Below are 26235 nucleotides of genomic sequence, written 5' to 3'. Positions count from 1 at the left end.
AGTTTATAGTTTATTGGCTTTTCTGGTAGTTGAGCTTATAACTAGAAATTCTGCCATAGAGTTCTAAGATGTCAAAAAGCACTGGGAGTGACATATGAGGATCAGTGATGTATAAAAACAAGTCATCCACGTAAAGCGACACCTTATGGATCACACCAGATCTGAGAATACCCTTAACCCCCTCCTCAGCACGCAACCAGATGGCAAGAGGTTCTACTGCAATAGCAAATAACAGGGGGGAGAGGGGTCATCCCTGCCTAGTGCCCCTTTCAACAGTAAAGGATGAAGACAACATATTATTTGTTTTAATGGAGGCAGACGGTGAGGAATATAATAGCTTAACTCAGAGGACAAAATCATTACTAAAGCCAAATCTGCCCATTACTTCATACAAAAAGCTCCATTCGACACAGTCGAATGCCTTCTCGGCATCGAGAGATTTACCACTACTTCTGGTGATAAGCTACCTGGCGTATGAATAACATTGAGAAGCCTTCTGGTGTTATGGCATGATTGCCGCCCTGTCATAAAACCTGTCTGATCTAACGAGATAATGAAGGGGAGCACTCGCTGGAGACGAGTTGCAAGATTTTTGGATAGAACTTTCAAATCCACATTTAGGAGGGAAATGGATCTGTAACTACTACACAATAAGGGGTCTTTATCACTCTTAAGAATCAGGTAAATTGTAGCCTCGGATAAGGTACTAGGCAGCCGGTGATTTAAGAAGGCCTCATTATACATATCTGCCAAAACAGGCGCCAGAAGATCCAGATTGGCCTTATAATATTCTGCGGAAAAACTATCGGGGCCAGGGGATTTACCAGAATTTAAGGACTTGATGGTTTCTCGCACCTCCATTATAGTAATAGGCCCACCTAGATCTCTCATCAATTCATTATCTATCTGTGGAAAGTTAAGGCGAAGTATGTCCTGAGAAGAAGGTGGAGAAATGGAGGTATATAATTCTGAATAATACGATGCAAATCTTTCATTTATCTTGCCATGATCAGAAATAATCTCCCCTGTGGCCGATCTAATGAATGGGATTAGTTTGGAGGTTGCCTCTGCTCGTGCTTGGAAAGCTAAAAGTTTTCCAGCTTTGTCACCCGATTCAAAAAAGCGCTGCTTTATCTTAGTTAACTGAAGTAGTGCTGCTGTAGAGGTACTCAGGTTAATATCAGTTTGGAGTTTAACACGTTCACTATAAAGGCCAGGATCTGGGTTAGTTGCGTATCTAGAATCAATTTCTATAACTCTTTCTCTTATAACTTTTTTCACCACTTTGTTAAGTGTTCTCTTTTTCTGCGGACTATTTCAAAGAGTATGTAGTATTTGTGTAAAAAATAAAAAATAAAATCCCCTGATCTTGCCATTAATGATTGATCAAAATGTCAACATCTGTTTAGTTTGCATTTCAATCCAGGCGGTCCCTTGTTTATTTTTAACAATTACTGGATCTGATCATGGGGCTTCTGTCGTCAGGGTAGTTCAAACTTGAACAAGTTTTGATTGGAAAGTCTGAGTTCCTTTTGTGAGCACACCAGTCTTTGTGGATTTAAAAGGTAAGATGTATATATGAGCACCTTTTGGTAAAAACAAAAAGACTAAGATTCAGAGGAAAGCAAATTTACACTATTTGTTTTCAGCATTTGAGCTACACTGAAGACACAGCATGATCCTCACTTCAGATGAAAAGCTACATTTTATTTTTCACTTCTCTCTTGGTGAGTTATTTCTTCCTCTGTTTGACTTCACATGGACATGGTTTTCTTGGTTTTTCTTGACTGGAAATTAGTGACATAGTTTGGTTGTGTGTTAACATGAGTGAGAAGTGGGAGTATCAATGAGTCATCAAAATAGTATTTAATGACTGAAAGTGTTTAATATCCTTTACTGGATCAATTTGAAAATATTTGGGACCCTTGTGTTCCAGATTTGTAATATATTTGACAGATTATAGCTCTGACTGCAGTGTAGCCTATTAACTGGAGAATGCTCTTTTATATCTACACTCACATCTCTGTGCTATTGGGCTTAATCAGATAATTTTTCGATATATTTCTGTTGTAGGTCTGTTGAGTCTGCTGCAGCTTACAGGTCAGTAAGTAATTCATGAATATTCAGATAAAAACAAAAAACACGTATGTTGTTGGTGTCAAGGTCACACATCGTACATCGTACATATGTAGCACAGACGGAAATGATGGGCCTAGTCAGATCCCGTGCAACATATTTATTTTTTTCCAGACACTGTGGAAATACAGAGAAAGGTTTACTCTCGGAGCGCACTCGCTGTAAAGTCTGCCATTACAACTGACTAGCCTTCTTCTTCTGCTGTCAGCTTCTTATGCATAACATGTTACAGTAATACTGTTAAACACAAACCATATTACTTCTGGACAGTCTCTCTGATCACCATACTGGTGTATCTGTAGCCACAGTTTTACACATAAACAAATTCTTTTAAGAACTCAAAACACACTGTTATATTGTATTAACTCTTCTTAAAACAAACTTCAGGCATGTTAAACTTTAGCAAACACAAACAAAATATAAATCCTTGCTTTAAAACACATAACAAGCATATAGAGTCCATAGACTTTAATCACGACTCAGTAACTGGGTCTGTACTACTACACAGCCCCCACTTGGTGCTTTAGCTTAGCTTTACACTTAGCTCTGATGTCATCTCATTATCCTGACACACTCACTCTGTCCAATATACTCTTCGCCAGCCACTCGTGCTTCTGTGCTAGACATCTGCTTCCTTTGACAGTTTACTCTCATCATTTTAGCTTTCACAAACAAACACTCGTCTGATTAATCGCCGCGGTCGCCACGGACGCGCATCCGCCATTCTACAGTAACAGTGTGGCGATTTGATCCTACCAGACACAAACCTTAAGATCTACTCTTTAGCTCGATCTCTTTGACACTACTGGGCATTTATGATCTATTGCTACTGTTGTCTATCATTTAAGTGTTGTTTACAACCAGCTTACCTGTGGAAATACAGAGAAAGGTTTACTCTCGGAGCGCACTCGCTGTAAAGTCTGCCATTACAACTGACTAGCCTTCTTCTTCTGGCCGTCAGCTGCTAATGCGTTAGGCACCAAGCACCCCCTGCTGGCGGAACTACATATCAACCCAAAACACACATTTAGATGATTTGACAGTAACAAAAAGAGCAATAGTATTTGTCCCAAGCAAATGTGTCCTTTTTATAGAGTAAAAATTAAATGGGGGGGCATCTATTTCTCTACCTCTATCTACACCCAGGTGCCACACTCTCCCCCACAAAATTAAATGTCTCCTGACATTTCAGTTCAAATCACAAAGTCAATAGTGTCTTTAACACAGTCCAACAGCCCAGGGTCTCCAAAAGGCCCTTGTCTCAATAGCCTGAGTCTTAATTATCTTACAGTGTCTTTGAACCAAAGTCGGCTGACCTAACGTGTCATAACTCAGCATCGTTGGCTGTTGTCTTGACCGGTGAGGCCGCTGTCTTACAGTCTCTGTCTCACCTCCAACTCCAGCTGGAACATCTGTCTCTGACTCACCACTCCCCAACCTGTCAAGGTCAGGTTCAGGGACTCCGATCTGCATGGATGCATCCTTGTCACTCTGCAGTGGCAACTCCTCTGCTTCCTGACGACTTTGTTGAGGGACTCCGACCTGCAGGGATACATCCTTGTCACTCTGCGGTGGCAACTCTGCTGTTTCCTGATGACTTCGTTGAGGCTGGAAGGGTTCCACCAAGGGGTTTAGTGAAGTGTGCCTCTGTGTTCTCCCTGGAGCGGGTCTGAGGTACCCCTGATAGGTACCACTGTAGTCGTCATCTGAAGTGTCGCTGTCCTCTGGCTGCTGCTGTGGTCCATGTGCTGGTGGTGACCTTCTCCTTGTAACAGTCTGAGAGTCTCTCTGCAGATGAACAGTCTTCGCTGGCGTTGTTTCAAGGGGAAGGAAGTCACACAGGAGCAGGAGGTTCCTGTGCACTACCTTATCTCTTCCTTTACCGTTTTCAGGACTGATCTGGTAGACAGGATTGTCATCAGCTTTCCTCTCCTTCACTTTGTAGACGTGGTTCTCCCAGTAGGACTGGATCTTCCCTGGGCCACCCCTAGGAGTGAGGTTCCGGAGGAGCACTCTATCACCGGGTTGAAGATCTCTCCCTTGAACTTTCTTGTCATAATAGGCCTTTCCTCGAGCTGCCTCTTTATTAGCAGTCCTGGCAGCAATTGCATATGCCTCCTGCATTCTCTTCTTCCAGCAGTCCACATAGTCATCATAATCAAGATGACTTTCATCCTTCTTTAGACTAAACAGCAGATCAATGGGCAAGCGTGGTGAACGTCCGAAGATCAGGTGATAGGGTGCGTAGCCTGTTGCCTCGCTCTTTGTACAATTGTACGCATGTACAACTTTCGCTAGCGACTCTTTCCAATCATCTTTTTCCTTGTCCTCCAGGGTACGTAGCATGGACAATAGGGTTCGGTTGAATCTTTCCACTTGACCGTTACCCTGTGGATGGTAGGGTGTCGTGTGTGAGCCCTGGATGCCAGACAGTTCCTTTAACCTTGCCATCAGCTTGTTGTCAAACTCTTTGCCCAAGTCGTGATGCAATTTGGCTGGGAAACCAAACTTGAGCGCAAAGTCGTTGAAGAGCTTGTCAGCGACTGTTTTAGCTGCCTTGTTCTTTGTAGCATAAGCCTGGGCAAACCTCGTGAAGTGATCCATGATGACCAATATGTACTCATATCCGTTCTTGCACTTTTCCAGGTGCAGGAAGTCTATAGACACAAGCTGGAATGGGTAGGTAGTATGGATCGGTGTCAGAGGTGCACGGGTCTGCTTACTCGGCTTCTTCTTCTTGAGGCATTCGCATTCTTTGGTGACAAAGTGTTCCACGTCTTTACTCATCTGAGGCCAGTAGAACCTTTCTCGAATGAGGTCTAATGTCCTTTCCACTCCTAAGTGGCCCATCTCTTGGTGCAGTTCCTTAAAGACCAATGGACGATAAGATTTGGGGATCAGCAACTGCTCTCGACGAGAAGTATACCGGCGCAGAATGCCATCTCGGTCTACCTGAAGCTTTAACCACTGCTTAAGTAGTGTAGCTACAGCAGGTGGTTCTGCTTTCACCTCAATTCTCCTCGGTCTTTGGTTCTGGGACTTGTACCAGAGGACTCTTGCCAGGACTTCATCTTCCTGTTGTGCTCTGCGGATCTGTTCTGGGGTAAAAGGCTGATTGCTGTTCTGGTCTTTTACCAGCTCAAGAGCACTGGCCTGGACGACTCCAATGCCTTGGCAGGGGTCGTTCTTTTCTATTGCCACCACTTCTATGGATGCACTTAATACTTCTTGACTGACCTCCACTGTGCAGTGACTCATGTAGTCGTCTATGTCCAGCGGCATCCGCGACAGCCCATCTGCATCGGTGTTGGTCTTGCCTGGACGATAACGTATGGTGAAGTTATAATCAGCCAACTCTGCAACCCATCTGTGGCCTGTGGCATTGAGTTTTGCAGTAGTGAGCACATACGTCAGCGGGTTGTTGTCTGTGTATACCACAAAGGATGGGGCATGATACAAGTAATCCCGGAAACGTTCACAAATGGCCCACTTCAGCGCCAAAAACTCCAATTTGCCAGAGTGCAGGTGGTACTTTTTCTCTGCTGGACTTAGGGTGCGGGAGCCATAGCCTATCACTCTCATTTTTCCTTCCTGTCGCTGGTATAACACAGCACCCAAACCAACTTGTGAAGCATCACAGTGTAACACGAAGGGCTGGGTGAAATCAGGGTATCCGAGGACAGGAGGCCGTGTAAGAGCGTCCACAAGCTGACTCAGTATTTCCTGGTGGGAGCTGGTCCACTGGACAGGTGTGCGTGAAGGTAAGTGGCCTCTATTTTTCTTCTCTCCTCCTTTGTGCTTATCTGCTGGTGAGGCTGTAGAGTTGGTTTCAGGGGCTGGCGGACTAAGCAGGCTGTACAGTGGCTGGGCCACACGAGAGAAGTTGGGGATGAAGGGTCTATAATAAGACAGAAAACCAAGCATCTGACGTACTTCTCCAACAGTGGCAGGTGTCTTCTCCTTTAGAGCCCTTACTGGAGCCAACTCCGCTGGGTCCATGGTATAGCCTTCTCCTGTTACCAACCGACCCAGAAACTTTACACTTGACTTAAACAGTTCACACTTCTTCGGGGTCAACTTAACACCATGCTCCTTGTACCGCTGGAGGACAAGGCGGATGTGCTCTAGGTGGTTCTCGAAACTATCGCTGTGCACAAGATTGTCGTCCAGGTATGGGAGGCAGATAGTGTCTCTGAGGCCAGCCAAACAATGTTCCATGCTCCTCTGGAACTCTGCAGGTGCGGAGCTCAGCCCAAAAGGGATGCGCACCCATTCATAAAGCCCCCAGGGTGTGATGAAGGCTGTCAACGGGCGGCTTTCCTCATCCAGGAAACCCTGGTGGTACGCCTTTCCTTGGTCCAAAACTGAGAACCATGAGCTCCCACCCAGCGCATCCAACATGTCCTGAATCCTGGGTATCGGGTGGCGGTCTGGAACTGACTTGCGATTGAGCTCTCTGAAGTCACAGCAGAGGCGGAGACTACCATCCTTTTTCCGGACACACACCACAGGTGATGAGTAGGGGGATCGTGATGGTGTGATCCAGCCTTTGTTAAGCAGGTCTTGCAAATACTCCTTCACCTCTTTGTGCAGGGGCTTTGGGACAGACATGTAGGTCTTTTGCACTGGGCTTGGATCATGGAGGGTGATGTGCATCCTCAGAGATGGTATCTGGCCCACATCATCGCTATCAAATGCAAAAGCCTCACATTCCTCTCTCAGCACCTCTCTTACCGCTGCCTGCTGACCTGGACTTAGGTGCTGGAGATCAACAGGTGGGTCCCATGACTCTGGCCTGTTTCCATACACGTTCTCTGGCTCAGGTGACTTGAGCGCTGCACTGCTTTTGGGTTCTTGTGTCAGTTCATTTACCTTTGTCTCCACGGTTGCTGCATAGACTGTCTTAACTGGCTCGAGGTGTCCAATCACCTTACGGCTCTCCAAGTAGGTGGTGTGGCTTGTTGTGTTAGTCACTGGGATGGGCACATATGGCACTTTTCTCTCTGGGATTTGTAGAAGTACCTCATGATAAATTATGCCCTCGGGTGGTGGGTCTGGCATATCTGGTGAGAAGAGCATGTGTTGACCTCTGGCTTGTGGACTAACATGTGCCCGCAGGTAGACTACTGTGACTTGGTTAGCTGGTAAGGGCACTCTCTTGACTCCTGTACATACCACACCAGTCTCTGAATCTTTGCTGCTGTTCTGTACCAGCTTGACCATGTTGTGTGCCGTTTTCACAGTTATTTCAAAGGCTTTACTCACTTTGTGTGCAAGCTGTTTCCTTCCATCTTTTGTACTTCCATCTTTCTTGTTGACAATAGCCTCTATAACATTATAGCCAATGATGGGGTCACTGGCTACAGCTGGGTCACTTGATACTAATATCGGGACTTGTAGATTATTTACTTGGGAAGAGTCATTATCTAGTCTGAAATTGACTTCTATCCAGCCAATGTAGGGGATGGGCGTGTCATTAGCGGCAAAAACTGTCAGCGTCTCATCCTCTAACAGTTCTGAAATGGGCCGAATAACTGTGTGGGGAAGATTGTTTCGCCGCCAGGTGTCATTCACTATGCTGGACTGTGCACCTGTATCCCACAATGCTTTGACTGAATGATTGTCCATGAAACAGTTCACCATGCATCTTCTTCCTACCAGACTCACCAAACGTGACTGACGTCGGGGGGGAAGGTAGTGAACTTCAGTTACTGCTGATGAGGCACTAGGTGTCTCCTTCGGGGCTGGTGCTGGTCTCGACTGTTTGTTTTGGGACACGTGGTTTTGGACTACTGATGGTCCCATCTCAGCAGTCCCTCTCCGTTTCCCGACGGCTGTCTTGGTGTTCGGCATCCACGAGAGTAGTGGCCCTCTCGCCCACATTTGAAACAGTGCGAACAGTTTTCTCCTTTTCCTTCTTCTCTGCACTTTCTACAGCCTCTCTCTCGCTGTTTTGGTTGCATAGGGCGTGAACTGGTTTCCAGAGCAGCCGCAAACATCTGTTTCATTTCTTTGCGCAGCTCTTCTATAATCTGCTGTGTGTTCGGGCTGTCCGACTTAGTCTCTTTCCCTTTAACTGTCTTCACAGCCACTGCAGTAAGAGAATCTTTGGACACGGTGGAGCTCTGAGTGGACGTCGGAGTGACCTGGCATTCTGTTTGGAGCTCTTGCACCTTGGGAATCTTGGCTGCAGTTGACCTTTTACGTTTCTCAAGTCTTTCACCTTCCAACTTTGAAGCTTCGTTGACTCTCTCTATCAGTTCTTCATCTGTTATGCTTATGTTGTGAAGAAGAGGAAGTAACTGATACTTTATTGAATCACTGAGCAACCCGGTTTCAATAGAACGTAGAAACTTGCGCTGGATGGTGGCTCTGCTGTACAGTTCATCAGTCTCTTCGTTTGCTACCTTCCATAACAGTTTATCTTTTAGCTCAATGGCACGAAATACAAAATTTAGGGCAGTTTCTCTGGGCTCTTGGGAGATGTTGAGGAGCTGATGGTAAAGTTCTGTGGGACTGTCTACCTTGTAGTGACCCTTTAATATAGTGAGCATTTTACTGAGGGTCAGCCCACGCTTTATCTCCAGCATATCTCTTAGAGGCATTCCTGGGGTAATAGCCCTGATTACTGCTTCAACTACTTCAGCCTCTGAGTGTCCTCTCTCAACCCCCATTTCAATTTGGCGGACTAAGCTGAGATAGGATAATTTATCCCTCTGTCCCTGCTCTCCAATCTGCCCACAGATTTTAAACTCCCTCCTCAAGGTTACCTCTTGCAGAGTTCGTGTTGGCTCTGGCTGGGTTTTGGGTGGAGAATCTGTAGTCTTCAGTGGAGTGGCGCACAACCTGACATTCTCAGGGTCTTTCTTTGGCACAGACTCCTCTGATAGGGGTTTCTCAGATGACTGACACTCATTTCCACTTAAACTCTGGATGTATGTGGCTATGTCTGTGTAGAACTGTTCCACTTCATCCACTTCTTGAGCTTCCTCAATCTCATCAAACACGCCTTCTGCCATCTTGATGAGTGTCCTCTTGGTTTGGCTGGGAAGGCCTCCGCTGTCTAAGCCGGAACATTTCAATCGCCTGCAGACGTCCACGAGAGGCTCTCTCTCCAGCTGCCACAAAGCTGCACTCACTTGGTCTCGCAGAGGTTGCACCTTTTCCATCTTTGACTGATTGAGGGAGGTTCGTCTCTTGGGAAGGAGGGGCGGCTGGTGGTGTTGTGACTCACTAGCGCCACCTCCTGGCTGGCTCGCCAAAATATGTAGCACAGACGGAAATGATGGGCCTAGTCAGATCCCGTGCAACATATTTATTTTTTTCCAGACACTGTGGAAATACAGAGAAAGGTTTACTCTCGGAGCGCACTCGCTGTAAAGTCTGCCATTACAACTGACTAGCCTTCTTCTTCTGCTGTCAGCTTCTTATGCATAACATGTTACAGTAATACTGTTAAACACAAACCATATTACTTCTGGACAGTCTCTCTGATCACCATACTGGTGTATCTGTAGCCACAGTTTTACACATAAACAAATTCTTTTAAGAACTCAAAACACACTGTTATATTGTATTAACTCTTCTTAAAACAAACTTCAGGCATGTTAAACTTTAGCAAACACAAACAAAATATAAATCCTTGCTTTAAAACACATAACAAGCATATAGAGTCCATAGACTTTAATCACGACTCAGTAACTGGGTCTGTACTACTACACAGCCCCCACTTGGTGCTTTAGCTTAGCTTTACACTTAGCTCTGATGTCATCTCATTATCCTGACACACTCACTCTGTCCAATATACTCTTCGCCAGCCACTCGTGCTTCTGTGCTAGACATCTGCTTCCTTTGACAGTTTACTCTCATCATTTTAGCTTTCACAAACAAACACTCGTCTGATTAATCGCCGCGGTCGCCACGGACGCGCATCCGCCATTCTACAGTAACAGTGTGGCGATTTGATCCTACCAGACACAAACCTTAAGATCTACTCTTTAGCTCGATCTCTTTGACACTACTGGGCATTTATGATCTATTGCTACTGTTGTCTATCATTTAAGTGTTGTTTACAACCAGCTTACCTGTGGAAATACAGAGAAAGGTTTACTCTCGGAGCGCACTCGCTGTAAAGTCTGCCATTACAACTGACTAGCCTTCTTCTTCTGGCCGTCAGCTGCTAATGCGTTAGGCACCAAGCACCCCCTGCTGGCGGAACTACATATCAACCCAAAACACACATTTAGATGATTTGACAGTAACAAAAAGAGCAATAGTATTTGTCCCAAGCAAATGTGTCCTTTTTATAGAGTAAAAATTAAATGGGGGGGCATCTATTTCTCTACCTCTATCTACACCCAGGTGCCACACATACATTTGTGCTTTTACTTTTCTCATATCCAGAATGTGAGAAAATTAGGTTGGTCGGACCTTCACGTTGTTCTGGCAGAGTGGAGGTCTTCCACCAAGACACCTGGGGAACTGTCTGTCATGATCAGTGGAGCACTGCCAATGCTGAGGTGGTGTGTCGAGAATTAAACTGCGGGACAGCTGTGGAGGCCAAAAAACGTGCCTTCTTTGGACAGGGAAAGGATGAGATCTGGCTGGATGATGTACAGTGTACCGGGCATGAGTCTTCCATCCTTAAGTGTCAACACACACCATTTGGGCAAAATAACTGTGGCCATAGTGAAGATGCAGGAGTGATCTGTTCAGGTAAACCTAAATAATGTTTGATGTATTTTTGTTTTGCATTACAAACTTCATCAAATACAACATTTTGCCAGTCTTACCTTACTGTAGGTTCAAATACAATATTATCTTTATTTTTTGTGAAGATTAAACAAGCAACACATATAATGTTAAACTGGTTAGTTAGGATGGGATAGGTAGGATAGGTTGGGTGGATTTTGTGACATTTAGACAGTCTGGCTGTTTCCAAGCTGGCTAACAGTGCATTAATCATTAGTTATCAGAAGCCAAGCAGAATTTCTTCATACCAGCAAAGGTGTCAGTAAAAACCCCAACTGTCCCTTTCCATGAAACATGGAACTGTTGTTGAAACTGAGAAATACTGTACAACTAAGTAGAAAACCAGCTAACACAGCAATTATGTTAGTCTGGTGTATCATGTGGTTTAGGTTTCTCTGTGATTGCTACATGTTGCAGCAACATTTCTACAGCAGTACAACATCAGTCTGTCATCATGGAGTTGGGCGTTCACTTGATGCCACTTCTGCTCTTCTTGAGTTAAAGAATCACATGTGTGTTATACTGATGACATTCAACTACTCTGAATTAGGCCATACATAAAGTTTTATTTTGCACAGTGGCCCAGTGTTTTGAGTTGTTTCTGTGGAGTTCTGTTTTTTGTTATTTGTGTTTTTGGAAGCTGTGTGTGTTTTTCCTGGACTGTCCTTTTTGTTATCAAGGCTTCAGTAATTTTGGTCTTTGCTCCTGCCTTGATTTTGGACTTTTGTGTTTTCGTTTGTTCAAGTATCTTCATTATTAAAAACCGCACCTCAAAATGAGCAATGCATTTATCCCATGTTTTCCAGTCTTCAGGGTATTAGCAAATACTTATGAGAGTGGTATAACATTCTCCAGATGACGTTTTTTGTTTTTTTGTTTTTTTTACATTCTTCCATTTTTGTTAGTTTTCTCTTGGTAATATGCTTTAGACACGTTTTCTTCCAGTCTGGTTCTGAAAAAGTTCAAACCTTTATTGAAATTTGTAAAATTATTGTATTTGCAAGTTTTTACACTGTACTGCAGCATTATTTACTATTTACAAAGGGCTCGTAGGCTATAGGATATATATATTTACATATTGGCTGAATTTATGAAATTTTATCTCCACATAACTTGCAGAACATGTGCGGTTTGTCAATGGAACCAGTCGTTGCAATGGCAGAGTGGAAATCTACCACAAGGGTAACTGGAAACGAGTTTGTGACAATGAAGGCCATAAAATGGCTCAGGTGGTGTGCCGAGAGGCTGGCTGTGGCAATCCTGTCTCTCAGACTAAAACACTGTACTTTGGGGAAGCACGCGATCAGTCTGGGGTCAAAACCACCTGTTCAGGAAATGAGACCTCTATCTCACAGTGCTCAACTGCAGATTTCAGTGAAAACTGTGTTGATGCTACTGTTGTCTGTGCAAGTAAGTCACACATGTGCCCAGTAATTTGTTGTAAAATTTGCAATACCAGTCAAAGCTTTGGAATGGGAGAGTGTTCCCAAACTTTTGACTGGTACTGCCTACTGTTATACTGTCCCTTTTCTGGAAGATTTCTGAGTAAACATGCCTTCAACATTTTTTCTTAACCTAACAGGCCGCCAACCCATTCGGCTGGTGAACGGGCCTAATCGCTGTTCTGGTAGAGTGGAAATCTACTATAGTGAACAATGGGGAACGGTCTGTGATGACAAATGGGGGATGCAAGAAGCAATTATCGCATGCCATGAGATGAACTGTGGGAATGCTCTTGAAGTCAAGCACAAGGCTTACTTTGGGAGAGGTCAGGATCAGATCTGGTTGGGAGAGATTGAGTGCACTGGTCATGAGAAGTCCCTTGCTGACTGCTCTCACAGAGGTTTTGGAGAACATCACTGTGACCACAGTGAAGATGCTGGTCTTGTGTGCTCAGGTTAATACAGACTCTATTCTGTTTGGTGCTTAAAATTGAGTTTTAATGAAAATCCTAAACAGACTAAATTTTACTATGCAGAGACAGTCAGATTGATCAATGGCACTGAGGGCTGTTCTGGCAGAGTGGAGGTTTTCCACGATGGCCGATGGGGGAAAGTTTGCAAGAATAACTGGGGCCTTAAAGAGGCTGCAGTTGTGTGTAAGGAGCTCAACTGTGGAGCTCCCAAAAAATCCCAAGACACCTTCTATTTTGGTGAGAGCTCACTGCGAGGGTTTACAAGTAGATGCTCTGGTAATGTGAGCTCTATCAGCCAATGTCAACTTCAAGAACACACAGGATCATGTGAAGGCGTTTCTATTGCATGTGCAGGTAAGAGACAAAAGGTGCAGATACACTCTGCTACTGTTTGCCAAGAATAACATTAAAAATCTTGTTTTAATGACCAAACATAGACTTTTATTCTTTTACTTATTATTATTATTATTTACAAGTGAATTTGTTTAAAGTGCTGAGGCTCATCAGAAACATTTAAACAGAAATTTTGAACTCTCGGCTCACTGAGGCCTGTTTTCTACCTACGGGTGCCAATGCTGGTGCCAATATTTGAACCGTTCAGTGTTTTTTTTCCACCGTGAACACACTCGGTGCTCGGCCAAAAACGGGTTCAACTCGGGCCACTCAAGCTAGCTGGTCTCGAACCAAGAACACGTGACAAAAGCAGCAGAAGGGTGTGACTCTATCATCTCAGGGTAAAGTTTTCTACGTCTATTTCACTGCATGGTGTGTATTACATGATAAAAGCAATGCGATTTTCACGGCTGTGAATTAGTTTGGGCCCTAAGGCTGAACTTGCTGCTTTGCATCAGTTCATATCACAGATAAAAGGACACAAGACTTTTCGTCTCGCTCGTAATCGCTGTCTGTGTTTACCTCTGTGCTGCACACAGATGTTGCAGTAGTTTTGTTTGGACCGTAAAATGTGTTTCCAGCACAAGAAAGGGGAATGTGTTCTCCCACATTTGTGCTCTTCAGCTTCCGTGTTCAGACAAGGACCACGCTCATACGTAAAGGATCAGTTCACAAAGCGCGATGGAAATGCAGGCCCGTTCTTAAAAGTTTCACCAGTTCATTGAAACCGACACGAGCACTGGCACGAGCACCGGCACCTCGGCGGTGGAAACATAGCATGATAGACACTGACAAGTTGGACATGAGACTGTTCTGGTTTCTTCATGCATATGTTGAATATGTTGCTGCAAACCTAGTTTGTGCTGTTCCTAAAATACAAAAGAATAAAAAAAAAATTTAAAAATCAGTTACTACAGGTTTTTAAACAGGTGTCAACCTTTAAAAATGAATAGGTATTTAATTAATAAAATACCTAACAGAATGCATTTGATAGTTTTATTGTTAATGGCTTAATGTGTGTCCTCAGGTCAGCCACCCCTAAGGCTTGTGAACGGCTCTGACCGATGCTCTGGCCGAGTGGAGATTCTACATGACGGCCAGTGGGGAACAGTGTGTGATGATGAGTGGGACCTCAGAGATGCTCAGGTGGTGTGCAGAGCCATGGACTGTGGAACACCTCAAGCAGCCAAATCTGGCGCCTTCTTTGGTGAAGGCCAAGGAGTGATCTGGCTGGATAATATGAACTGTTTGGGTAATGAGACATCCCTCGTGGACTGCAGTCATCGCTCTTTTGGAGAAACTAACTGCGGTCATCGTGAAGATGCAGGAGTGATTTGTTCAGGTAAAAACTATTGCTGTCAGTGTCTTTTTTGAACCTTTAGATATAACTTTGTTTTTCTTTTTTGCTGTTTATTTTTCAAAAATTTAATGATTTATTATTTTTACAGTTATCTCCACTACACCAATGAGAATATCAGATGTATTTTAATTAATAAGCACCTCCTTTCAAATAAACACCAACTAATGCACACACGTGTGTATGTGTGTGTGTGTGTGTGTGTGTGTGTATTTTTCTTTTCTTTTTAGCTACCATTCGACTGATCAGTGGGACTGACATGTGCTCAGGAAGGGTGGAGGTCCGCCGTGGTGAACGCTGGTCACCAGTATTTAATGTTAACTGGGGAATGAATGAAGCTACAGTGGTGTGCAGAGAGATGAATTGTGGAGATCCTGTCAAGATCTCAGGGTCATTTGGTCAAGGTGGAGGTCTGAGAGGGGATGAGATCCACTGTAATGGTGGAGAGAGCTCTCTCACACAGTGCACGCATAGAGACTATACCAAATCTATCACTGATCATATTGAAGAAGCCTCTGTGGTATGCTCAGGTAAGACTGTATATCAAATTAAAATGAGACTTTCAAAAAGTAAATGAATCCATGATATTCTTCCTCACAAAAATTAAGATGAAAATTGCTTCTGGCCCTGTCACATAACCTTTAAACATTTCTAAAAGGTGTTTTCCCCTCAAAGCATCAGTGGTTCCAGTTACATGAACAGATGTAGAGAAATAACAGGACTAGTTTTAGAAAAAGGCCACTGATTTAGTGAAACACTGTGTTCAGGCAAAATACCAGACTGATAATTTTTTAGTCTAAACCCATGTGTTGATTCATCATGTACCAGTCTAGTTATAAATATGGCCACCATGTTCACCTGAAAGGATAGATTACAAAACATAAAAGTCTCTGGACTGATCAACACACTCTTCTGAATACTGAGTTTTTAAGTTGTGCTATGATTTTGCATGTCCTATGAAAAGGTCAGTAGGATTATGCCAGGCTTAGCACAAAAAAATTAGCCTGCATTTTGTAAAACCATACTGCAATACAATTATCTGAAATGTTCAGATGATTAACCTGATACTCAAGCACCGAGCAAAGAAGCATGACTTCAAAGGCAACGTCACTGAAACTAAATGAACACTAAGACAATGTAAACAGGGGATATGTGCATGATTCAGCAAGTGTTTCTGACACATGTGTAACAACTCTGTAACAGGCCCCAAGGTGCATTTTTCTTGTGTGCTTATTGCCACATGATAAGCAAACACGTTATCTCCTTCTCTTGCTGCACTCTCTCTCTCTCGCTCTCTCTCTCTCTCTCTCTCTCTCTCTTTCTCTCTAGCTCTATTTCTATCTCTCTACAGTATGAGTATATCTTCAACATAAAAATGGTAACAATGTTTTAATCCTTTAGAAAAATGCAAAGACAAACTATTCACCCATCAGAACTTCATCTTTTGAACCTTGCTCTCAGCAAAGTCATTAACAGCACTGCTCAAATCAAGTTCTGGCAGTAAACTCATCCTGCTGTACTGAATACCACTTTTTTGCTTTGGCTTGCTAAACACAATTTAGAATACCACTTCACCAGCCAACTACTCTATGAGACATTCATCAAAATACTGCACCTGTTACCCTCAATAGTTGATGAAGAAAAGGCATCTGTTTTTGCTCTGTGGAGTGTAAAATGATTGAGTAAATATATGTAGCTAAAATTCATTTGCATAATGCATAAATAAAGTTAGGCTTTCATTCACAAGATAGAACCATGACTTAAACATATAATGAAACAATCTGTCCAACTTTACTCTAACTGCATGCTATATGGATGGAAAAGCTAATGTAATAGCATGTAATAATCACGTTGACCTTTTGGACCCTGGGGCACTGCCCCAGCTGATCCATTGAATGTTGGCTTTTTGTTTCTGACAGACCTGTCCCCTTCTTTTTATGATTACACGCCACCTTTGAACCATCATGTTTTCATGTTTTCCTGTTCTTCTGACCAACATTTTGCAAGTGAATTGTTCAAAATTTTTATTGTTCATATTATTATAATATCCTTTATTAAAACAGGTACTCCCACCATTTTCCATCCATCCATTCTCTTCCACTTATCCTGTTCAGTGTCGCAGGGGGGCTGGAGCCTCGAGCCAGCTGTCTTAGGGCAAGAGGCAGGGTACACCCTGTACAGGTCACCAGCCTGTTGCGGGCTAACACAGGGAGACAGACAACCATGCTATGGACAATTTAGAATCATAAAATTAACCTAACCCCGGTAAAACTTTGGACTGTTGGAGGAAACCGGAGTACCCAGAGAAAACACAGGGAGAACATGCAAACTCCACACCAAATGGCCTGGGCCAAGGTGGAGTCTAACTCAGACCGTCTAGCTGTGAGGCAACAGTGCTATCCACCATGCCACCGTGCTGCCCTGATCCATTTTTAAAAAAAAATGTTACTGGTTATTCATGAGAGTGGAAGATTTACCTGATGCATGAATTCAGTCCATCAACTCTTACCTGCTTGATACAGTACTATGTATCGCCATAATCTTTGGGCACTGGAAAATGTCCTGGTACCCCCAATGGACCGTCCACATCCAGTGCAGTATTGTACAGTAATCCCTCACTTATCATGGGTGTTACGTTCCAGGACCACCCGCGATAAGTGAAAATCTGCAAAGTAGGGACGCTATATTTATTTTAATACTTATACATTATTTTAGTAGTTATACACTATTTTAAGTTTTTATAAACCCTCCCCACACACTTATACACCAAATATATACATTACTGTACAACACGTACTACACATGTGAAGAACGAGTACTGCAAAAACCCACAAAACAGCGAAAATAACACAATAAATATTTTACACTAATATTGATTGAAAACCCGTGAAACAGCGAGTCTGCGAAAAGCGAACCGCGAAGTAGCGAGGGATTACCGTACGTTGTTTTATGCCTGGCCACACAGTTATCTCACCAATAAAACTGCAGTACCAACATTCAACAAACACAAAATAATGTTACACAACACATAAATGTTGACCACTTAAGGTGGTGGTGATACTGATAATTAGTCAGCAAGAGCAATATAGACCTATACCAATATTTGGTCAGTCAGTGCATCCCTATTTCAAAAAAACAAAAACCAAGGGCATACATGTACATATGTTACAAGTAATGTAAATAAGATATAAAATGCTAGGGGCCAAGTTGTATTTCATGTAGATTAATATAACAACTCTCATTTCCAGGAAACGTGAAATTAACTGGTGGATCCACTCATTGCGACGGAAGAGTAGAGATTTATGACAAAGGCCAGTGGGGGACTGTGTGTGCTGAATCCTGGGACATAAATGATGCAACAGTGGTGTGCAGACAGTTGGACTGTGGGAAGCCTCATGAGCTTATTGAGGCTGGTCCTGGTACAGGACAGACCTGGACTGAACAAATTGAATGTAATGGAATGGAGTCTACATTGACTGAGTGTTCACAAAGCCCATATCCAGACAGAACTTGCAACACCGCCGTAGTTGCTGGTGTTTCCTGCACAGGTAGAAAGAAACATACATAAAAAAAACAAAATGTAACGTTGACAGCTTAAATGTTCTTGATGTTTTCTTGAAGAGATTGTCTTCTGAATTTGAGTAGTCTTCAATAAACCAAATAAATCACAATTTTGTTGATTATTTTTCCATACCTGTGGCTAATTTTGAGTTTACTTGACTTTACAGAAAGCTTGGCGGTCCGGTTGGTTAACAGTAATGATGAGTGCTCTGGAAGAGTGGAGGTCCGTCATGGTGACCACTGGCAGACAGTATGTGACACAGACTGGACTCTAAGTAAAGCTGAAGTGGTGTGTGAGTCGCTGGAGTGTGGACATGCTGTGAATGCTCCTGGTGGTGCTTTTTTTGGCCGAGGCAGTGGGTCAGTGGTGGAGGCTAGCAAGTCATGTTTCGACAGCATGAGTTCTCTTCAGCAATGCTCAGTCAAGGGCTTTATAAGAGCAGCCTGTGGGCATGAACATGATGCTGGCGTTCTCTGTGCAGGTAAGGCCTTTATGTGCTTAAAATTTTGGGAGGGAGATAAATAACATGTAAAATCATCAATATTTGGTTCAGCAAATTAACAAATGATAACAGTGGAGTGAAATACTGTTCTAGTCACTAAATCTAGCCACAAAGTCACTAAGTTGGCAACGCTGTCCTTTTGAAGTGGAGGAGTAGTGGCTCTACTCTGAGCCTCTCCCAAATGACTGCACACCTCACCTCATTTCTAAGGGAAAGGCCATCTACCCTTTAGAGGAAGGTCATTACTGCCACTTGTATCCAGAATCTTGTTCTTTTGGTCACTACCCAAAGCTTGTGACCATAGGTGAGGGTAGGGATGTTGTCGGTCGTGGTTCGGGTTCCCCTTTTACCTTTTTATCCTCAGGGTGGCCCCGGCTCTGGCTGGAAATTTTCACAATTAAATTCACTTTTTCGAAATAATCCACTGGAATTGAAATAATCCATTTTCCTGAAATAATCCACTGGAATCGAGCAGGATTCGTTTCAAAGTTTTATTCCCACAAAGTGTTACAAAAAGCATGAAAGCAAGAAGGCAAGAAAGCAAGCAAGCGCCTCCCGGGAGTGTACAGCCTTAAGCGGTTAGTCCAGCAAAAAGAGAAGCAGCGCAGACAAAGAAAAAAAAACTGCTCCAACCGCAAAAAACAGGGCAATTATACCCAGTCCGTGGGACTTTCCTCCACCCCAAATTAATATGCCTAAGTTGTCACCCTTTTAAATTTGATCCTCACCCCATCAACTTTTCGGGCACCCTTGACCCACTTTAGGACACATGATTAAGGCTGCACCTCACAGGTCTAGCTCTTAGGTCACAACAGTTCAAACAAATGTCACCAATGATGACCTTTTCTATTCAAACATCCGTTAAGATAAGATCACCAGTCCCCCACTTAGCCAGGTTTTTATTCCTTCCCCCCTTCTCAGCTGTGAAACTGTGAGGGGCCCACGGAACTCCCTTTTTTGGGTGCGCACCTGCCGTAAAACTTGATTGAAATATGATGATAGGGTACAAGTGTCAAATAAGACAGTGCTTACGTCAGCAACTCTTCAAAGGCCCCAAACACGCACACAGGTCCTATCCCCACCTCAGTGACCCAAAAACATAAAGTACTCAGCACCCCGGTGTGTGTGTGTGTGTGTGTGTGTGTGTGTGTGTGTGTGTGTGTGTGTGTGTGTGTGGTAGTGTGTGTGTCTGCCTCCTATCTGCACGTGCCATTTTTATGGCAACCCCAGACACTCATGTGAAAGTAATATAAGGTGTAAGAATAATATGTGCACATGTGATAAAACTAATAATACTAAAAACAATATAAGTAATGAGTAATACAAGTAAATATATCCCCATATAATAATAAATGTAAATAGTGATTAATAGAGTTAAGACCCGTTCCGAAGCCACACTTAACCACATGTGAATAAAACACTGCTAACAATAGGGAAAGTCCCTTTTTACATACGAAGTGAAGGATAATTACTCCTAATAGTGGGGGGAAAGGGTATAGACAGCATATGATGCTGATAAGACCTACTGAGGAGAGAGAGAAAAAGTACAAGCAGTTTAATGGGTCAAAGGTACAACCAGTATAAAAGGGGAGAGAGTTCAAAGAGGGGAGAGATAGTACAGAGAATATAAGGGAAAAGAGAGAATTCAGCGGGGCAGGGAAAGTATAGACAGTATAAGGAGAGAAAGAGAGTATAAGGGGAGAAAGTTCAAAGAGGGGAAAGAAAGTATAGAGAGTTTAGGGGGCTATTAAGGGCAGAATGATACAGGTGTAGGAGTCAGTGGAAGGAGACACGAGCAGGTATGTAGTCTCAGCTTTATTGGCGGTAAACTCACAACAAGCTAGGACTCAAAATATGACTGCCTCTCAAAAGGAGAAGTCAAGCCCTTTTATTCCAGGCCTCTCTCTCCCGCCTTTTCCAGATCTATTCCGGTCTCTCTCTTCGCAATAAGAGCTTGGGGCATTCTGGTGTGAAATGTGCATATATGTGGCCACCACACAGGCAGTGAATGGAATATATGTATAGTGGCAAGTACCCACTACCACCAGTGGGGAAAAGTATATATGCTGGATAAAAGTAACAATAAATTTCCAACAATGTAGACTGACTGGTAAATCAACAGCCTCGCTTTCACGCTCAGCTCAGTCTTTACCATGACGGACCTGCGCATGAACAAGACCCTAAGTTACTTTAACATAAGGTGAGAGGTGAAAATTCTCATATCAGCCGCTTCACACTTGGCTGCGAACTGTCTCAGTGTGAGATGGAACCCACAATCTGATGAAGCCAACAGGACCGCATCATCTCCAAAAAGAAGAGATGAGATTCTGAGGTGGAAATCTTCCAACACTTGGATATGCCTAGAAATTCTGTCCATAAAAATTCTGAACAGAACTGGTGACAAAGGGCAGTCCTGGTGGAATCCAACACAAACAGGAAACGAGTCTGGCTTATTGCCGGCAATGCAGACCAACTCTCGCTGGTTGTACAGGGAATGAATGGCCCGCAACAATGGGCCAGACACCCCATACTCCCGCAGCACGTCTACCAAGGGACGTGATTGAATGACTTCTCCAAGTCCACAAAAAAATGCAGCCTAGATGGGTTAACTCAGACACACACTCAAATATCCTTGTTCCTCTTGGATCCAAGGTTCAGCTAATGGACTAACCCTTCTTTCCAACACAGTGGCATAGACCTTCCTCAGGAATGTGCTTCCTGATAGTTGGAGCATAACTTCCAGTCCCCCTTCTTAAAGATGGGGACCACCATCCCAGTCTGCCCATCCAGTGGCACCGCCCCAAATCTCCAGGCAACAATGCAGACGTGTGTTGAGGCCGTCCAAGGCCCCGTTTACACTGCCGTTTCCACTGGAAACTGTGTCGTTTTGATGCGTTTCAGCCTTCGGTTTACACGATAGCATTTCAGAAACGATCTGTGTTTACACGATGACACGTGAAACAATGAAAATGATGTATTTCCCATGCCAGGCCACAAGTTGACGTTGGTTTTCTCTTTGCAAAGTTTGTTTATGCAAGACGCGCATGCGTGGAGAGACACAGTAGGTAGCGCGGCAAGTTGTTCATTACTTACAAAACGGCCAATGTGAGAGGTTTTGTGTGGACTGACGATGAGGTTGGATTACAAAACGGTAAAAACACAAGAAAAGCATAAGAAGCACTCGTGAATCCGCGAGTACTGTTTATCAATTTGCGCATGCCCAGAAAACTGTGGCCGTCGCAACCATAGTGCGCATGTGCGAGTCACCCGTTTTCAAATCACCCAGGTTTCAAGTGTTTACACGAGAATGCAAGCCGGTGCGTTTCTGAAACGCTCCACTCTGGACCCTGTTTCCGAAACACATCCTTTTCACTCCATTGTCGTGTAAACGCAAGGCCGACGCCGTTTCAAAATGAAAACGGTGTCGTGTAAACGGCACCCAAGTCACACAGACTGGCCAAACCTGATAGGACTCCTTCTTCTGCTTGATGGCTCCCTTCACCTCTGGTGTCCACCATGTGGTTTGGGAATTAACACCACAACAGGCACCAACCACCTGGCAGCTGCAGCTCCATGTAGCAGCCTTGACAATGGAGGTGTGGAACATGGTCCATTTGGACTCAATGTCCTCAGCTTCCCTTGGAATGCTGACAAAGTTCTGCCGGAGGTGGGAGTTGAAGATCTCGTGGAGTGGGGCCTCTGCCAGGCACACTCTCACAATACATTTAGTTGGGCCAGGTCCTTCAAGCCTCCTCCCCTGCCACCTGATCCAACTCACCACCAGGAGGTGATCAATTGACAGCTCAGCTCCTCTCTTCACCCAAGTGTCCAGAACATATAGCCACAGATCTGATGATACAATTACAAAATCGATCATTGACCTGTGACCTACGGTGTCCTAGTGCCATGTGCATGTGCACTTATGGACATCCATATGTTCGAACAAGCTGTGGTTTGCACAGAAGTCCAATAACAAAACACCACTTGGGTTAATTTCAGGCAGGCCATTACTCCCAATCACGCCCCTCCAGGTCTCACTGTTGTTGGCCATGTGAGCGTTGACGTCTCCCAGTAGTACAACATAGTCACCAGAATATAGCACCTTCGAGCACCTTGCCCAGCAACTCCAAGAAGGATGGGTACTCTGAACTGTCATTTGGCGGAGACAACAGTCAGGACCCGTTCCCCGACAATATTAACCGGTATCTCTCAATTTCACGCACTAACTCAGGCTCGTTCCCCACAAGAGAGGTGACATTCCATTTCCCAATAGCCAGCCAAAATAGCTGGGGATCGGTCAGCCAGGGCCTCTAACCCTGGCAACCCCCCTGCACACATTGGACCAGACCCCTACAACTCCTCCTGCAGGTTGTGGGCCTACAGGAGAGCAGGCCCATGTCTCTTTTTGAGCCTGGTCATTCTTTTATTATTCAGTTTTTAATTAAAGTGATTAATATACTATATAATATCCAAATAATATCATACTTCAATAGTTATCAGATGAAAGAGTCTGTATATAAGCTATATGATCCATGTTTTAATGCAAACATATGCACATGCATGTATGTACAGAAGCATCCTTTCATGTCCTTTCAGATCTGCATGTAAATATTTTTAAATGACTTTCCTTTGTATTTGTATTCATTATTTCTGTTCTCTTATGCAGCACAAATCCGGTTGGTGGATGGATCAGGTGAATGCTCCGGCAGAGTAGAAGTCTTCTATAAAGGACAGTGGGGAACTGTTTGTGATGATGACTGGGAAATGAGTGACGCTGATGTGGTATGTAGACAGCTTGGTTGTGGTCGTGCCATTTCAGCACCTCTAAGTGCCCATTTTGGTGGCGGCTCTGGTCCAGTATGGCTGGATAATGTGGAGTGCTCAGGCCAAGAGGCTGCTCTTACACACTGTTCACATGATGGTTTTGGAAAAAGTAACTGTGGGCACGATGAAGATGCTGGCGTTGTCTGTTTAGGTAAGAGGCATAGATCATTTTCAATGGACAGATTATCTCATTGCTTCCCAAGAAGCTGTGTTGGTTGTTATACAACAAACATTTATTATCTGCTTCAGGTGGTCAACAGAAGCCCAAAATCACAATAAGCCCTGCTACAGAAGTAAACTGGGAAGACAGAGTTGAAATGACCTGCACTATAGTAACAGAACACATGGGTGGAACGTTTCTCCTGAAAAAGACCCAAGGGTCATTTCAAATGGAGAAATTCTCAGATCACGAGTCTGCAACCTTCATCTTTCCAAAAGTGGATTTTAGCCAAAAAGGGTCATACTACTGTGAATATCAAAAGAAACTGGCCAATCAAGTCATCTACTATCCTCAAGGAAATGCTGCTGACCTCTCTGTTGTAGGTCAGTAATTTTGTGCCTTTGTTGCCCTCTCAAACAGGATTCTGTCTTCAGTTCAGCAACTTTATTATTCCCGATTCTATGGATTATTTTCCAAGAAGCAGATACAGACTAACATGAGTGCCAATGCAGAAAAAAACTATATTCCGCCAGGGGTCACTCCACTCACCAACTTCACACTAGTTGATGACATCACATACTGAACTCTGACCCGGTGGTACCAACATTAATCAGAGTAGTGTTTGGAATAACAGCAAAGGAAAATAGAAACAGAAAATATTTACCTTCTGTTTAAATCTGTTACTGCCAGCTAAAGTATTGAAAATACAAATTAGATTACAATAGTTGTTTCAACACCTTGTTTGCCCAGTTGTGTATAATTGTTAGAAAATTTGACTATTTCTGACGTACATACTCTGATATACTTTTTTGCAGTTAAACTGGAAAAGCCCAGCATCTCCCTGATGTCTCCCCATACACAGGAACTCTACAGTCCTGACACAATATCAGTCCCACGAGGCAGCACCTTCTCTGTCACTTGCTCTGTTCATTCCAAGTACCCTGGAGGTGTCTTCTATTTGACACATTCAAACACGAACACTACAGAAACAAAGTCAGCGTTTGGCCACTTGACCTCCTACGTGGCCAATTTTGAGCTCTCTGCAATAGGTTATGAACAGCAAGGAGGGTATACCTGTCTCTACAGTGTAAACATCTACAAAAAGTCCTTCTATTCAGTTCATTCCAACACTCTCTATATCACTGTAATATGAACCATTTATATGGTTGTTATTTGTAGTTTTCTTGCTGACGATCAGTTAATCAAGTGCATTTAATTAGCAGCACCTGGCTACTTCTTAGCCTCTTAATTCCTGTGGAAGCAGTAAAAGTGAATGTTTTTCACACAGTGCTTCTGCATTTTGGGTTAGCTTTTGTTAAATAAATGGAACACAGTGTAATGTGCCATGTATTGCTGTTCATCTGAGGCTGTCTTTATATCTTAAATCTGTTGTGGACCAGAAGATTTTTTTTTTATTGAAAGTAATAGCCCCTTAAACCAAATAACTGATAGTATCACCCTCGGCAGCAAGAATTGGAATCAAGTGTTTACGATAACTGGCAATGAGTCTTTCCCATCACTGTGGAGGAATTTTGGGCCATTCTTCTTTGTATAATTGTTTTAATTTAACCATACTGGAGAGTTTTCAAGCATGAATGGCCTGTATAAGAGCAGAATTTGTGGTTTCATCAATTATGGCAAGTTTTTACATCAGAGTTGTCCACACTGGAGTAATTTTGGTGGGCAAGCCATTCCTGGGAAGGTTCACCACTGTTCCAAGTTTTATCCATTTGTGGATGATGGCTCTCACTGTCACCACCGGGACCTTTCTGTGTGGAGTTTGAAGGTTCTCCCTGTGTTTGTGTGTTTTTTCCCTGGCAGTAATCAGTCATGGGTGCAGTTAGTAAAATTGAACTCAGCTTTCCAAAAAGATGTGGTTGATCACAGTTAACCCATGATTTAACTTAGAGCCAAGTAGGTTTGATAGCTTTTGTCCTTTAATAAAGGAAACCATCATTTAAAAACTGCATTTTGTATTTACTTATGTTATCTTTGTTTAATATTAAAAGTTGTTTGATAATCTGTAACATGTGTGTCAAATAATCAAAAAATAAGAAATCAGGAAGGGTGCAAATATTTTTGCAATAATCTATAGCATCATAGTAAGCAGGGCCAGACTGCTGCTGGCTCCAACTGTTTACTTATCTTATAGGCATGAAAGTGTGAAATTGCTGTTTCTTGGATGACAATTTAATTTTGGAAGTCTTAATTGATTTTGGTATCTGCTAACAAATATCTAAAACCTTGGGTAGCATTTTATAATTTGGCCTGTGATTGGCCAGTGATGGTGTAATACCCAAGAATATTTACCTACGAATGCTTCCCGGTAGATAAACTAGAATGAGGGAGTAACAATTTTTCACATGAAAGAAAAAATAAAAATTATACTGTAAGTAATTTTAAGTAGTGCATAACTTCTGGGTATTTTACAGGAAAGTATACAAAAATTATGTTGTAAGTCATTTAAGTAATGTATAAGCAATTTTAAGTACTACATAATTTGAAGTAGTGTGTAACCTCAGGCATTTTACAGTAAAGAAGATAGAATGCTTCCTCATTTAACAATGTAAGATGGGCAAATTTTCTTTAACATTGCCCCAAAGGTATGCACTAATTAAAATTACTTGGGAACTAT

The 26235-nt window shown here is 43.2% G+C and overlaps 1 protein-coding gene across 1 annotated transcript; it reads left to right on the top strand.

Annotated features, from left to right (window-relative positions):
- Positions 1–1453: 1453 nt before the first annotated feature.
- LOC115774451 (deleted in malignant brain tumors 1 protein-like) lies at positions 1454–26235 on the top strand. The gene is made up of 14 exons (XM_030721742.1): positions 1454–1565; positions 1650–1727; positions 2074–2100; positions 10540–10851; positions 12007–12297; positions 12470–12784; positions 12866–13156; positions 14223–14537; positions 14783–15082; positions 17801–18100; positions 18281–18595; positions 23283–23591; positions 23690–23983; positions 24416–26235. The coding sequence occupies exons 2-14, from the start codon at positions 1676–1678 to the stop codon at positions 24751–24753; spliced, it is 3459 nt and encodes a 1152-aa protein (XP_030577602.1). The 5' UTR covers positions 1454–1565; positions 1650–1675; the 3' UTR covers positions 24754–26235.

The sequence above is a fragment of the Archocentrus centrarchus genome, chromosome 24 (assembly GCF_007364275.1).
Source record: "Archocentrus centrarchus isolate MPI-CPG fArcCen1 chromosome 24, fArcCen1, whole genome shotgun sequence".
In the NCBI taxonomy this organism is placed as follows: domain Eukaryota; kingdom Metazoa; phylum Chordata; class Actinopteri; order Cichliformes; family Cichlidae; genus Archocentrus; species Archocentrus centrarchus.
This window is presented reverse-complemented; position numbering and strand designations above follow the sequence as displayed.

Excerpts from the sequence above, each read along its gene's own strand:
- LOC115774451 (XM_030721742.1), top strand. The coding sequence starts at position 1,676 with ATGATCCTCACTTCAGATGAAAAGCTACATTTTATTTTTCACTTCTCT. Across the intron at positions 12,785-12,865 it reads TGCTGGTCTTGTGTGCTCAG|AGACAGTCAGATTGATCAAT; the intron begins GTTAATACAGAC and ends TTTACTATGCAG. Across the intron at positions 23,592-23,689 it reads TGCTGGCGTTGTCTGTTTAG|GTGGTCAACAGAAGCCCAAA; the intron begins GTAAGAGGCATA and ends TATCTGCTTCAG.